The 16,898-nt window shown below is 32.2% G+C and overlaps 1 protein-coding gene across 2 annotated transcripts in view; it reads right to left on the bottom strand.

Annotated features, from left to right (window-relative positions):
- Nucleotides 1-14,306, bottom strand: part of LOC127728339 (calcium channel flower-like) — a 172,782-nt gene extending 158,476 nt beyond the window's left edge. The window contains exons 1-5 of one of the 2 annotated variants that reach the window (XR_007994074.1): nt 14,107-14,306; nt 11,715-11,787; nt 10,748-10,873; nt 9,170-9,277; nt 1,943-7,015 (exon numbers count right to left, since the gene is read on the bottom strand). Coding sequence is in view for 1 of the 2 variants with exons in the window: in XM_052235690.1 (XP_052091650.1) it covers nt 6,895-7,015; nt 9,170-9,277; nt 10,748-10,873; nt 11,715-11,787; nt 14,107-14,200 (522 nt within the window). In the remaining variant the exon portion in view is untranslated. Of the gene's footprint in view, nt 1-364; nt 7,016-9,169; nt 9,278-10,747; nt 10,874-11,714; nt 11,788-14,106 lie in introns of those variants that run through there. The other variant, XM_052235690.1, reaches the window with a different exon arrangement.
- Nucleotides 14,307-16,898: the final 2,592 nt, after the last annotated feature.

The following is a 16,898-nucleotide window of genomic DNA, read 5'->3' as shown; positions in this document are numbered from 1 at the left end:
GAATTTTGTGGTTTCCAGATGATAAATAGAGAACCCCTTTTTGATATGACTTGAAATTCTAATGGAATGTTTTAAACTACATAATACAGGTTTAGATCTATTTTCTATGTTTTCACTTTTACTGTTCCAGAGGTACAGTACATGAGTGTTGGAAATGTTTTTGTGATTTCCATATAACAAATGGAGAACCTCTTTTTCAAATTAATTCAAATTTTAAAGGAATGTTTTGGACAGTTAAGTTCTATTTTCGTAGTTTTCACTTTTACAGTTCCAGAGTAATGGCACTTGATTGATGGTAAAATTCAAAATTTTTTGGTTTCCTTATAAATAATATGCTTGTAATAGATTGTTATCAATAAAAAAATTCTTTTAAACTTTATTTGTGTCTACAACTCATACATAACAGGCAATTCCCAACATGCATATTTTAAATAATACAATAAATAATACACAAACAAAACAATAAAATGTTGTGATAAACAACAGTGACAAACTGTTGGTATTTTCCTCCCAATTATAGGCAATATAAATCTATTCTTAGCTATCATGACTTCTATGTCTTGAAAGCTTCTATGAGTCATCTTGATTTTCAGGCATACATATGTCAACTAATGAAGAAAAGCAGCAAAATGTCATAGCAAACATAAATTTACAACAAAAGTCTCAAATATTCATATCTAATATAGCCTTTTACCACAAAGCAGTTCCACAAATATTATTATGGAAAGGTTATAGGACATTTTGACTTAAATTTAAAACAGTAAGTGATGTTGAAAAAAATGCCCATAGATGTATAATGTATAGAAATAATCTGGTCTTAACAACCTTATATGTGTGATAAAATGCTCCGCTGGGCGCAGCTTGATACAACCGCAGAGGTCGAACCCTGAACAGTTGGGGCAAGTATGGACACAACATTCAAGCTTGATACAGCACTGAATTTGGATTGTGATTAAATATTTGACACAGCATAGGTTTCTGACACAGAATGAATGTGGTCTAAGAACTTGAAAATTTTTAATTTACCAATTCAAACCATATCATTATTATTTGCTTTTATATATAAATCAGAAATAACCAATTTAAAATGGAAAATTTAAAAAAAAAAAACAAGGAAAAGAAGGAAAAAAAAATCCCCCCCCCCCAATTTTTTGAAACCCCTTATGATTCATCACCCGAAAACTCAATCCCAGCCTTCCCTTTGTGGTATGGTACCTTGCAGTACAATTTCAGAGAGATCCATACACTTGAACACAAGTTATTTTCTGGAAACTAGAAAAATGCTTGTTTGTTGGCCCCTTTTTGGCCCCAAATTCCTAAACATTTAGGGCAATTACCCCCAAACTCACACCCAGCTTTCCCTTTGTGATATGGAACCTTGTAGTACAATTTCATAAAGATCCATACAGTTACACACAAGTTATTGTCCTGAAACTAGAAAAATGCTTGTTTTTTTGCCCTTTTTGGTCCCTAATTCCTAAAATTTTGTGGCAATTACCCCTAAAATCAATCCAAGCCTTCCTTTTGTGGTATGGTACCTTGCAGTACAATTTCAGAGAGATCCTTACACTTGAACACAAGTTATTGTCTGGAAACTAGAAAAATGCTTATTTTTGGCCCCTTATTCCTAAACATTTTGGGCAATTACCCCCAAACTCAATTCCAGCTTTCCCTTTGTGATATGGAACCTTGTAGTACAATTTCAGAAAGATCCACACACTTACACACAAGTTATTGTCATGAAACTAGAAAAATGCTTGTTTTTTGCCCCTTTTTTGGCCCCTAATTCCTACATGTTTGAGGCAATTACCCCCAAACTCAATCCCAGCCTTCCCTTTGTGATATGGAACCTTAAAGTACAATATCAGAGAGATTCATACACTAACACACAAGTAATGTCTGGAAGTTACAAAAATGCTTATTTTTGGTCCCTTTTTGGCACCTAATTCCTTAACTGTTGGTACCATAACCCCGAAAATCAATCCCAACCTTCCTTTTGTGGTATTGAACCTTATGGTAAAATTTCATAGAGATCCATTCACTTAAACTAAAGTTAGAGTGCGAAAACCAATGTGTCTTCGGACGACGCCAACATCATACCAATATACGACCGCAAAATATTTTTGCGGTCGTATAATAAAAAATTAAAAAGAAGTGACACAACATAATTTTATACTCATATACACATACTAGTGTACAACACATATAATGCATTCCAAATGGTAACTAGACATTTTAAACAGAGCTGTTTGCCTTTTTCCTAAAACCTTTAATATGGTTCATTACATAAGTCAGTTAGTTAAAATTCACTTGTAAACCACAATAGCTTGAATAGAAATCACAAATTATTTTTTTAACTGATATCTATTGGTCAGATATTGAAAGATCCCACTCCTTGAATATTTTTTTGAAATTTCAACAAAATTTTCTCAACATACCATTAATAGGGTTATCAGTTCTTTCCACCTCATACCAAAATTCTGCATAAGTATAACAATTTCTTTTATAAAAACCAATAGTTCAAACATAAGAAAACTGATTTTCATTATAACCAAAATATCATTATAAGGCATGATTTGTAAAAAGGTATATATACATTATTAGTATTAATATCTTATCTGATAATCATGATAATTACTAATAGTTTTGCTGTTACAAACTGAGGCATGTAAATAAACTAGTATAGCATATGCGTAGGTTTAAATGGCCTAGACCAAATAACAAAAATAAACAGTAATGGATGTAATTGACTAGATTTCATTTCATTACAATCTAATATACATATGCAATGCATGAATATTTCTAATACAATTGAACAAATAGTTTTGAATAATGAAAGTTCATTATTTACATTTCCCCCCAACAATCTTCTAAACATGTGATACAATTTGATGCAAGAGCTTGGGTATATTTCCAATGCTTGATCAAGTAGTCAATACAGCACAACATTACAGTTGAATAGTACAAACAATTTCTATATGTAAAGGGAATAACTCTGGAATTTGTCAACCAACCAGAATGCCCTAATATTAAGAGCATGCTAATGTTGGGTTCTTACAAGGTAGATTTCATAAACGTCTGATTAGGCTGGTAGGAGTAACATCACAAATGTGAATACTTAATAGCATACAAAATTTGTATGTTCAAAGTACTTGTCAATGGATCAGAATGACCTTCTTATGTGCACATCTTCATGTTAAGATATTATAATTTACAAAGTTTCATGAAAATATGATCAAGCATGTTGGAGAAGTTGAGTCGACAAAGTGCACTCTGAAAAGTATGTTTTCTGAGTTTAGATGAAATAATTCCAGAAATGCTATTAACTGAAGTAAGAATCTGTAGTGTTCAAAGTTTAAACATCATGATATGTTATTTACAGTACAAAGTTTGGTTTAAATTAGACAAAGGATTGAAAAGTTAGCACAGACAGACAGGCTGATTTCTACAGGGTGTATAATAAACTTAAATAAAATTAAATCCAAAAATAAAATTAAGTTGCTTTTTTGCCTTTTTCTAAATTCTAGATGAAGTTTATATATGTAACCTGTCATGACATTTCCAGGCTTATGGCGGTAAACATCCCAATGAGAAAACGTCGATGTAAAGTCATGTAACGTAATCCGGGCACCTGTTATTGAATGTCCAATTATATTATGCGATAAAATAATGTTTAATATTTTACTACACTTGAGGAAATTATAATTTTCTATTGGGATTTACAAAAGAAGTCGAATTTTTACGTAAAATTAATAATTTAGGTTAAAATCTGTTAGGAATCGCGTTCAAAATTATCACAATTTGGTCTTTTAGATTTCATTGCGTAAATCACTTTCTCCTGCATCATTTACATGTTTTCGGTTAAACAAAATGGTTTAAATTATATCACCATTAATAGATATTATTTTTATTTTTAAGTACAGAAAAATTATAAATAAATCTTTTATGATGCGTAAATTTATTTCCTTTCCTGAAACCGTTTTGAGCGGTTGGTTTTCATAAAGGGAAATCACTTAGGTTATATTATTTTTAAATTTTGAAACGAAAGTAAACAAAATATTTTTGACTATAAGTCACTGAATGAAATGGTTTCAGAATGGTAAGTCAATTTAGTGTATTAAGTTATTAAAGCAACAATTACTTTTTGATTAATTCTATAATAGATAAACATACATGTGAAAAATCAAATAAAATGAAAATTTTGATAAAAACGGAACTCACAAAAATGACCATAATTCTGTAATTTTGCAGAATGTAGCAAAATAACCTGTCAGAGTGTTTTTAATCTTTGTATACTTCATAAAAATGCAAAAAACTCATTTTGACCCTAGTACCTCCACAAGCCTGAAAATCTCATGGCTGGTCACATATATGTATTTGTTCTAGAATATGAAAAACATAACAATGAAATCAAACTACATGATACCATTTTTAAATTCAAAACAGAAAATAACTTCCGAATGGAACTTTTTTTAAATCACTGCAGCTAAAATATTTATTTGTGTATCTGATAAAACAATGTAAAATAATCCTTTTTTGTTTGAAGGGAAAATTTAATAGTTTTCAATTGAATCTTTCTACAAAAGAAATCCATCTTTTAGTCATTTTATTTGTAACATTGAAAGCCATTCTTTTTTAATTTTTATTTTTTCAGCTGTAAAATAATTAAAGGTTTAACAAATGAAATACATTGGTAATGGAAAAGAGCAACAAGAAGGACAATGTATAGGAAGAAAATGTTCAAGGCTACTGATGTCCAGCTCCCAAAGATAAGTGGGTGCAACAAAGCGAGCTATTTGTAAAATGATCACCCCAAAGAAAGGCAAAATAAAGGAACATAATTCTGCACACATGTAATGAGTGCCATCAAAGAACACTAGAGGATGAAACCTCATTACAATAAATACTTTTTTGTATTATCATTACACAATGTAAATATAATTGATGGATTTGAAATAAGATTAAAAATTATTTCACCAGCTTAATATTGAAAAATTGTGTGAAAATTGGAGAAAAATATTGGTTGAAATAACCAATTGAATCAAAACGTCTGTCAAATTTGATTTATTCTCAGCATAGTCTAGTGAGATAAATCAGGAATAACAAGTGTGAAATATTTGTAAAATTTGTCTACCGGTATGTCAGATTGTCCTCTACTAAAACACAAGTTCATTTCAACTCTGGAGAAAATGCATATAGGCTTATAAGAATTAACTAGAGTAGCATTTCATTCCATCATAGTTTTACAGCCAGCAAAAATATATACACCAGTACATAACAAGAACAAACTAGTATATATTCAGTAAACTGATACATAACAATTACAATTCACTATGTATCAAAATGACAAAGGTAAAGTTGTTTAACATTTCTAAAATAGGACAAATGTTTATTGTACATGTATTCCTGTGATAAATCAGATTTCACTCAAAATTCATGAGCACTATCAGATATCAGATGCTTTTCGTTGTGACACATATTTTCTCTATTGTAAAATAATTGATCTTTTATGTAACTAGTAGCATTAATTTTGTAAAAAAAAAAAAGTGCAGTTTGAATTAGGTCTCCATTATAAGTTCAAGCAGGAATTTTTTCATGTACCGGTACAATAAAAGCTATAATTGATAATAAACACAAATATCCAACAAGTATAAACTACATTACAATTAATAAGGCATAAAGACACCTATCCAAATACTTGTATACCCATATGCTGAAAACACAACCAGCATTATAACAATAAAACATTTGTGTACACCAATTGAGGTGCAGAGAGTAAAATCTCTCAACAATAATGTGGAGGTAACATCATTCTGAAAATTCTTAAAGGGGCATTAGCTACGAGATATAGAAAAAAATAAAATATGATTTTCTTTTGTTCAATCATTTTTGAAAGTGAAATAGTGAAATAATAATTCGCTTATAGCAGCCAGTTTAGTTCAGTTTTGTCAAAATAAGCAAAGAAACATCTCTAATAAATTATTCACTTGCAAGTGAATAATTCGACCTCATTAAATTGGTAATCATGTGAACTTCAACTGAACCCCTTAGCTAGAGATGGGTAAGCATGAATTAGGCGTGTTCAGCTATTAAAAGGAAAAAAATGTCAACATTGGAAGTAAAACAAGGGTAAACCATTTGGTTGACTGATTCTATCTACAAAAGCTCATTCTTTTACAGGTAAAAACCATTAACATGTTTTTTAACCTATAATTTGAAATCAAACAGACCTAGGCAAATTTAATTGCAAGGGTTCGCTATCTATTTATATCCATGTTTATGATTATATCGGGCTATATGACTGTCGGCAGTCTTCAGATGTCACCTCGATGGTTAATTAGATGGTGTCTAGTCTAAAATACACACGAAATTGTGATACATACAATCGAGTTCATGCATTGTAAATTGTTTATTTTAGACTTTTTATAATTTGGATATACGTTTTAGTATGTTATAAGTCGAATATGAGAATTTGAGTCAAATCGGTGAACATGAATTTGACTGCTAATGCCCCTTTAAAATTGTATCAGGACTCTTGCTATTTGGCTTGATAGGATTGTCAAAATCTGTAAAAATTCATTCAGCTGGTCTAGTATGCCATATTTTGGAAATTTATTTGAAGATTTTACCCATTTAAATTTGACAACAGGACGTAAAGAATATCTGGTAAGCTGAAAAAATACTTTGATCAAGATCAAAACTTCTTCATTTTACTTGACAAAATTACCAAAATGTTGCAGCATTGATTTCTAGGACCATCGTCCATTTTTAAAATTCAAATGTATTATGCAACACTTTTGAATATATGTCTAAACTGTTGTAACAGGTTAGGCTGTGAAAAATATTCAATTTTGTCCTTTATCTGGCAGTGTCTGTAACATTTTTTAAGTTCCATCATGATTTTCCAGGGCTTTCAGGCACATGTAAATCTACTTTTTGTTCATTTTCTAAAAGTGTTGCACCAAGTTCAACATCATCGCCTTTTGCTTTAGATAACATTGTCTCTCGATCAGCTCTGAAAGAAAATGGCAAAACTAAGAAATGAAAAACATCGATAAACTATTAAACATTGATACAATTGAAATAAATCTTTGAAAATAAAAAAAAAACTGGTTGACTTGCATATGTAAACATAGTTTGCACTTAGTTAATTTGAGTTACTGTGAGAACAAACTAGAGGCTCTCAAGAGCCTGTGTCGCTCACCTGATTCTACTTTGGTTTTGGAAATCATGTTAAAATAGATTAAAATCATAACAGATACCCTAATAATGAGTGAGGCCAAATTTGGTTTAATATTGGCCCTGTAATTTAATAAAAAATCCTGGTGGCCATCTTGAACAGTAAATCAGCAACAAAGTAGTAACACTTCATCAGCACCTCATAAGAAACATTTATGCCATGTTTGGTTTCATTCCATTCAGTGCACCTCTAGAAGAAGCATTTGTATGATTTTCCAATAAGGTCTTATGTTAAAGGCAGTCCCCCCGCTGGCGGCCATCGTGGATGAAGGATCAGCTTCAAAGTAAGAACACTTAGTCAGCACCTCATAAGGAACATTCATGCCATGTTTGGTTTCAATCCATTCAGTGGTTCTCTAAAAGAAGACCTTTGTATGTATTGTCCATAGGGTCCTATGTTAAACACTGTCCCCAGCTGGTGGCCATCTTGGATGATTGATCAGCTTCAAAGTAACAACACTTGGTCAGCACCTCAAAAGGAATTTTCATGCCATGTTTGGTTTCATTCCATTCAGTGGTTCTTTAAAAGAAGACATTTGTATGTTATTCCCATAGGGTCCTATGTTAAACTAAGTCCCCCACTTGCGGCCATCTTGGATGATGGATTGGCTTCAAAGTAACAACACTTGGTCAGCACCTCATAAGGAACATTCATGCCATTTTTGGTTTCATTCCTTTCAATGGTTCTCCAAAAGAAGACATTTGTAAATATTTCCCTAAGGGTCCTATGTTAAACTAAGTCCCCCTCAGGCGGCCATCTTGGATTATGGATCGGCTTCAAAGTAACAACACTTGGTCAGCACCTCATAAGGAATATTCATGCCATGTTTGGTTTCATTCCATTCAGTGGTTCTCTAAAAGAAGACATATTTATGTATTTCCCATAGGGTCCTATGTTAAACTAAGTCCCCCGCTGGCGGCCATCTTGGATGATGGATCGGCTTCAAAGTAACAACACTTGGTCAGCACCTCATAAAGAACATTCATGCCATGTTTGGTTTCATTCCATTCAGTGGTTCTCTAGAAGAAGTTCAAAATGTAAAAAGTTAACAGCAACGAGGTCGACGGACGACGGTTGCCAAGTGATGACAAAAGCTCACTTAGCCCTTTGGGCCAGGTGAGCTAAAAAGTAACAGTGTAGAAAATTTGGTTTCAGAAGGAACAGACTTTATTTATACATGTTCATGGACACAAAAGAATACAAAAAAAAAAGGAGTGTTGTAAAGATTCACAGACAAAACACAAGAATGTGTCCATAGTACACGGATGCCCCACTCGCACTATCATTTTCTATGTCCAGTGGACCGTGAAATTGGGGTCAAAACTCTAATTTGGCATTAAAATAAGAAAGATCATATCATAGGGAACATGTGCAATAAGTTTCAAGTTGATTGGACTTCAACTTCATTAAAAACTACCTTAACCAAAAACTTTAACCTGAAGCGGGACAGACGAACGGACGGACTAACAGACCGAAAAACATAATGCCCCTAGGTGGGGCATAAAAAACCTGATGAAATAAAATTATCTACTTTCTACAATGGTCATAAAATGGTATACTATGTAACATAATTTGAAGTTTCAATAATTATTAAGTTTTTCAACCAATTTCATCCCTACTTGTTTTAATTAGGAAGTCTATTTCATTGATTGAACCGAAGGAGGCCTAAAGCATACTGTCGGTTCATTTGTTTTCATGGATACCAATTTTTGTGGTTTTAGGTAAAAAGTGTATATTCGTGAAAACTTGATTTTCATGTTTTGAAAAATTCTGCTTTCAAGCCTATAGGAAATTCGAAATTCCTGTAACATTAAAATTTTACGGATCACCCCTAGATACTCTTTCTAAATGACATGCACGACATTGACTTTTCTTCATATTCAATTAGCTTACCATATAAGATTTTTCAAAGATTTATGAATTACTTACTTTTTGCCAATTGCCATTAAACCATACACTACACCTGCTGCAAACACTAAACCACTGCCAAATACTGTTGATGCTTCAAAGCATGTTATAATTGGTATCAATCCTAATCTGTAGAGAGGATAGTACAACAAATACAATACGATAACATGAAATTTATACATCAGTTAGAGACAAATTCAACAAATCATACAAATGGTAGTGTTTATCAGTGTTTTATCATGAGGATTTTATATCAGCAAGAATAGCAAGCAAACCAGCAAGGACAAGCTGATTCTGAATTGCTAAGGTCATTATCAAAAATTAAAATGCCAATATTCTTTTTATGGGCAATTTGTCTTTTAAAAAAATGTTTCTTTTGGTAGAATATGAATTTACATTAAGTTATTAAAAACATCTTTGTATGGGTACAAAACTTTGCTGTATGAATGAGGTTGCATGCAGTTTATTGATATATAGAAGCTGATGGACACGAAAACATGACGTTGCTGCATTTTTAGGTGATATCTTTGCCATATATTTTCAAGTTTCATGTCCTGTCCTTGATTAAAAAAAGCATCAGGCAGTATGATCAAAGGGAGAATGTACAAATTGTTGATAAATCAACCTCTAATCAGTATTTAAGATATCCTGGCTGGAATTGTAGTACTAAAATAATAAACAGCTGCGCTAAGAGCATATGATACGCCCTTATTGTGCATATTAAAATTATTGCATGAATAAAATAGGATATTTAAAATAGAAAAACATGACTGAGGATGCCCTCAGGCATATCAATATTACATTTGAATATGACTGTTATAAGTCCCATAACTCTTGAATGACAAACCAGAAAATTTCAAAATCAAAAGTGAATCTACATTCACCAATCTTAATAACAGTTCAGTTTATAGTAATTTGATCCTAGCATAGTCATTGATAGTAGAGCTAGTGCATGATATTTAAAACATGTCTTTTATTCATCTGACGGTCAAAGTCCCATAACTCTGGAATGAAATATCCAAACTATTTTTTTAAATAAAACAGTTCGTTATGTTCATCAATTCCACCAATTTTCCAGTAAATCAATCCAAGCAAAAAAGTTATGGTACAATATGTAAAAAATTTACTTAAACCTGACAATTGAAGTCCTGTAACTCTTGAACAACAAACTGTAAAATTACAAAAATTGATTTTAAAGGGAGCTTCCTTCTATCAATCCCAACAATTATGTAAAAATTGGAGGAAATAAATCCAGGAATACTGGAATATGTGAAAAATTGTCTTGAATCTAACAGTTAATGTCTCTTTAATCTGGAATGACAAAGCCATTTTTTTTTTAAATTGAAAGGGAGCTTTCTTATGTCAATTTTTATATTGTGTTAAAATTATAGAATTGGTTAAAGCAAATTCGAGCTTTCATATAAAGTGTTGATGGACAGACTGATGGACATTTATTTGTTCACTCATTTGAATGCAGAAGACCTCCTGTAAAACTTATGTTATAATATGGCCAGTTGAACTTGAGTTATTCCAACCTTAAAAAAAAAGTTTTACAAATTTAAGTAAAGGTACATAAAATAACTTTTGTGTTTTACTTACATACAATAAGTAACAGCTTTCTGCCAATATGGTCTATTTTCGGAAAATTTTCCTATTTTATCGGTAAAATCTAAGAACTGACAACAACAAGGTGCTTCAAAAACTACTGCTACAAATCCTATAAATCTGGAATAGACAAAAAAAGTATTACGTTGTATGAATGTAATCACTTCACCAACTTGTTTGTATCTCATGTACATATTACTCAAGAAATGTTACACACTTAGAACTAATCACATTATAAAATCAGAGTAAACTTTTATGCCTCATTGGCTGATATTAATCTATTTAATTTTCCAATTTCCTTGTGGAAAAAAATGACATGAAGTATTAATTTCATCAGACTTAAGCTCCTACGGTAAGAATAACTTTATTACACTGCACCTACTTTACACTGTTGACAATCTTTCTTTTGTTTATTTAATAATTTTTATACTTGAAAAAGGAATTCATTCTGCAAACTGAAAAAGTGTTTTGCCAATTTGTTTTCCTCGAATAAGTAATCAAACTGATATGTACTGAAAGAAATGCAACTTTATAGAAAATATCATTGATCTATCACAAGTAGTTCCTATCAAACTAACTTATGCAGAAAACTTAACCACTGTTGACACTGTTGGCTTAATTGTCTCGCCTGCTTTTCTTATAATTGGATTTAAGTTGAGTCTCTTACATGAAGGTTTTAATACAAGTATCACATAAACTAACATTATCAATGATCTTTGTAAATGAGTTCAAGGTCCTAAGTCAGGTGAACCCTGTCAGACAGACATGCAGATCCCATATACCAAATATATTTATCCAATTACTCACAATACATGTAATAACAAATAAGTGAATATTTCACATGACAAAAAAACTATATATTTTTTTCAAGCAGTTGCTGAACAATGATTTTTTTTCATACATGTATAAAAGAGACCAGTTGAGTAAATCAGTGTAACATTATATACTATTATGAACTTACATCTGGAGAACTCCACCTAATATGCATATTGCTGAAAAACTGACACAAACAACTACTCCTGTGGCCATAGCAACTGAAATAAAAAATAAGTTGTCATTTGAATGTAGTATGCTTAGCAGTGTACTACCTTAATGTACAATAATAAAGAGCCATGTTAATGCCTATATACAGCTATATATATATAGCTAGTGCACTGTAATTCATCTACAGTTTTTGTTTATTATGATATCATCATACTTTTTACTTCAACCATGTTCTTTTTTATTTAAATGCGACATCTTTCTTCGGTTACCAATCTTTACCATATTATTATAATCATTCAAGCTGTGTAGATGAAATTCACATATTGATATCAAAATCTCTTTTAGTAAATATAAGTTAAGGTATTGAATATCAAAAGAAATGATTGCTCTAGTGCATTACAAAACCAGCTTCAAAAGATGATTTGCTACTCTAAAGATAGATAATGTGTACATGTATACCTCTGTTTTCCCTTATTACAAAATACTTAAGATTTTTTCTTTACTTATCCCTTATTGCATAACACAGTAAGAATGCTTGTTTTTATTATGTAACGCAACATCAGATTAGATTAGCAATTCTTAGATAGTGGTTTCATGTTGTATTTACTGTTCTGATTTACTGCTGATTCTTTAAAAATGTCACTTTAATCAAATTATCGAAGACTGAAGTTAAAAATGTTATTGAAAGTACATATGTACATGCAACATTTGGCATGGACAAATTTCAAACGTAATTTCTATCAATTTTAATAAAATATAAAACTATGGCTGAAACTTCTTTTATTGTATGGTTGAACTGGTATACCAGGAGAAACGAATAACGTGGAACTAGTTCCACCACCAAAACATCTTGTTTCCTGGTTGAAATTAGTCCAGAAGAGAAGAAGATCTCTGAAAAAGTTTAGGACTTACCATGTGATTGCAAAAGACAAGTTTAGGACAGGTGAGCCAATAATTATATAAATGAGATACAGAAGAGAAACATGGGGGAATTTACAATAATTGTTTATCTTTTTTTCACGAATTATAAAAGGACATTCATTTACAAATCATTGGGACATTTATTCTTCAAAATGTTTTTAAAAATATGACTACTCATATCCTTTCTTAGCAGATATGACTACATGTAAGTGGACTAGAATATCAGCAAATAAACAATTCAGAACAAAACAAGAGGCTCTCAAGAGCCTGAATTGCTCACCTGTAATTTTTTGCTTAAATCTTTCATCAATGATTAATTTTGCTTTTCAATACATATTAATGAGTGGCTTAAAAATGCCATTTTGGTCATATAAACTTATTTGTAGATCTTACTTTGCTGAACATTTTTGCTGTTTACAGTTTATCTTTTCTATAATAATATTCAAGATAATAACCAAAAACTGCAAAATTTCCTTAAAATACCAATTTAGTGGGTTGTTAGATTCATCTGAAAATTTCAGGGCTGATAGAACTTGACCTAATGAACATTTTTACGCAATGTCAGATTTTCTCTAAATGCTTTAGTTTTTGAGATATAAGCCAAAAACTGTATTTTACCCCTATGTTCATTTTTTAGCCATGGCGGCCATCTTTTTTGAAGAAACAGAAAACAAAACACAAATTTCATTCTAGATACCCTAAGGATCATTCAGCTTAAGTTTGGTTGGAATTGGTTCAGTATTTTCAGAGGAGAAGATGTTTGAAATAGTTTACACCCGATGGACGACGACAGACGACGTACACCGACAGACAATGATGGACGCCAAGTGATGGCAAAAGCTCACATTTCCTTTGGAAAGGTGAGCTAAAAAGGGAGGAGTGTATATGTAAAAGGAAAAATACTGTTTTAATATTGCAGGTCATTGTTGACATTGTGGATCAATGAGGAAATCACTGAGGCAACATGTGATGATGGTTAAATGATGTCCATCATTGATGTCAGTGAAAAGAAATTGACGCCCATCGTGAAATCGTGGAAACTGCTTAATCTTGTCTTGAGTGAACAAATGTATCTAGTTGCGGAACCGTACCTCTAATGGTCCATATTATGTTTTTTGATAGTCCAAAGTCCGCAAATTGTCAAATAATATCATAAGGACCCAAGAACAAAGGTTCCAGAGTTAAAGTATATCAAACTTTCAAAAAACAAATTACAAATGGAGAAAATTCATTTTTTAGACCAATTAACCACAGCCGGCACAGGGGCTCCTGTGAATTAACTAGATTGAGATATATCTTCTCAAACTCCAAATTAGCCGAGGAACCGTAACTCTTATGGTCTTAGTGACTTAGAATATTTTTCTGTTTAAAAATGAGGACAATATTATAAAAGCTACGGGTCCGCGACTGACTACAGATATACAAAAACCGGTAACAATAATTTTTACCAAGGCCTCCAATCGTTCCAACAGCTCTTGCAAGAATTTTAAACCACCAGGCGACTTGGTCTCCTTGTTGTTGCTGTTGATTCGGGCGATCCATGGTCAATGTAACAGAGATTCGAAAATATATTACATATTGATTAGAAGATGATGCATAATGTCATGTTTTTGACGTGTTTTGTTGTTATTTTTGCGTAAGTTCCGGTTTCATAGAGTTATCGTTCTTGAAATTAAAGGGAAAGTCTAAAACATGGAAGTGTGATCTGGTACGACTTTTCCTGGGTGAAAAACAGAAACAGATTTTTGAACGAAAGATTAGAAACATTGAAATACCACGGGGAATTACTGATCCTATTAAATTATAATTCGTACTGTACCACATTTTTCAAATAAAATATTTAGGCTATTGATTTAACAGACAATATGACGCAGGTTTTTTCAAAAGTGGAGATTTTCTAAGTATTGTTTGACATTTCACAGTGGTATCATACTTCAACTTTGTTTAAACCTGTTTATTTACTTTTGACCTTAATTATTTAATTATTTATCCCTTATAATTTTTATTAACTATGTATTTGCATTCAGGTATCACAGATCAAATTTATTCGTTCATCGTGTGTTAATTTACGTTTTTTGATTGACTTAAGCCTTCCAATTGATATTTTATAGTGTGTCTTTCTATGTTGTGATGTTATACTATTGTTTCAGAAAAGGGAGAAGGTTTGGTACCATTAAAACGTTTAATCCGCTGCAAATGTTTGCACCTGTCCTAAGTCAGGAATCTGATGTACAGTAGTTGTCGTCTGTTTATGTAGTTCATACATGTTTCTCGTTTCCCGTTTTTATATAGATTAGACCGTTGGTTTTCCCGTTTGAATGGGTTTACCCTAGTAATTTTTGGGGCCCTTTATAGCTTGCTGTTCGGCGTGAGCCAATGCTCCGTGTTGAAGGCCGTACCTTGACCTATAATGGTTTACTTTTATAAATTGTTACTTGAGGGTGGTAAAGGGTTATTTTCGTGCAACGTTTTCGGCTTTTTTATTTCACGTGTTTTCGTGTTTTGACGGGGTTTTTTTCTCGTTTTCTCGTGTTTGGTTCGATGTGCGTGCTTCGTGTTTCCCCTTATTTATTTTCCGTGTTCCGTGTCGGTACTCTAAATTTCTCGTGCTTGTCCCGCGTTTGATTAAAAAGTAAACCGGGACTAATTCAAAGTCACCTCGGATATTTACAATTCTATATCAATGTATGGTATATAATAAAGTCCATCAAATTACTATGCATAATATTTTTTTTTATAAATCAGATGCAAATAGCGGACGCTTAAATGTGACCACAGGGTCTTTATGTCCATTAATAATGACTGCATGCATGATCTCCAAGAACGGCTGAGTAATAACTTCTAGTACGTTTTCCTTTAATATTTACGATTTAATTTCTCGTGTTTCGTTTTTCCCGATTTTTATTTTCCGTGCAACGTTTTTTCGATTTTTATTTCGCGTGTTTCCGTGTTCATGTCCCCCTTTACCACCCTCTTACTTGGATGGAGAGTTGTCTCATTGGCACTCATACCACACCTTCCTATATCTAATTAAAAAAAAACTTAACTTTGAGGCAAGAACTATGGATAGCAAACTTTACTATCAGCTAATTAAGAAGCAAAGAGGAAAATAAAACAGATTTATCGACGAGCTACAAATAGGCAATACCTGTTATAAAGGCGAGTAAAACATTTAAGATTGCCTGAAGTCACATTTCGCTAACCTAGCTAAACAATCAGAACCCACAAACTTTGATCAGGAATATTTTTGTTTAATTGACTCTGAATATCCCAAAATCATTGCGATATGTCAAGAAGCATATGACCATGAAGTTGTCTCTACTGAAGAATTTGAAAAAGCAATGCAAAACCTAAATAGAAATAAATCAGCTGATATTTTTGGGATAACAAAAGAATGTTCAAAATATGGAGGGGAAAAACTGGAACACATGCTGCTTAATATCATAAATGCATCTTTCAAACACTGTTATATAACAAACTCCTTGAAGACTGGCATTCTTTCGCCAATATTTAAGAACAAAGGTGATATTGTGAATTAAAAAAACTACAGATGCATCACTATTACACCAACTATTTCAAAACTGGTAGAAACCATCATTAAATTTAGAATCAATCCAGATATAATCTTTAAACAAAATCCTTTGCAACGAGGCTTCCCTCATTATAGAGGAAATGAAAGAGAAAACAAAGATCTCAAAACACCTACACTATATTTGGAATGCTAGATGCAAAATCAGCCTTTGATGTGGTGCGACACTCAAATTTAATCAGACAATTATATCATATGGAATAATGTATACTGCTAATCGACAACCTTTAAAAGAAAGCCACTACTAAAATAAAATGGAAAGGCCAAATTTCTGGATAATTTGATATTGAGCCAGGTGTGACGGACAAGGTGGAACTCTGAGTGCTGACTTGTACAAGGTCTACGTCAGTCAACTCTTGAGTCCAATATTGGTGGGAAAATTGGACCGATTAGCTGCTGTGCCCCACCTGTGCAGACGATATAGCTCTATTAGGAAACAACCCTCTTGATCTACAAATCTTGATCAACATAGCTTTCGACTACAGTCAACGTGAAGGTCACTTACTACAGCCAGAAAAATTCGTTGGTCTACCAGTCAAAACAAATAAAAAAGTTAAATATGTGGAAGAAAAATGGTTCATGAGGAATAAACAAATGCCTGTCGTAAATAAATATCTCACATTGGAATTCAAAGAGATAGTAAAGATACAA

The sequence above is a fragment of the Mytilus californianus genome, unplaced genomic scaffold, assembly GCF_021869535.1.
Source record: "Mytilus californianus isolate M0D057914Y unplaced genomic scaffold, xbMytCali1.0.p SCAF_2, whole genome shotgun sequence".
Lineage (NCBI taxonomy): Eukaryota > Metazoa > Mollusca > Bivalvia > Mytilida > Mytilidae > Mytilus > Mytilus californianus.
Note: the sequence above shows the minus strand (reverse complement) of the source record. Positions and strands in the feature narration are given on the sequence as shown.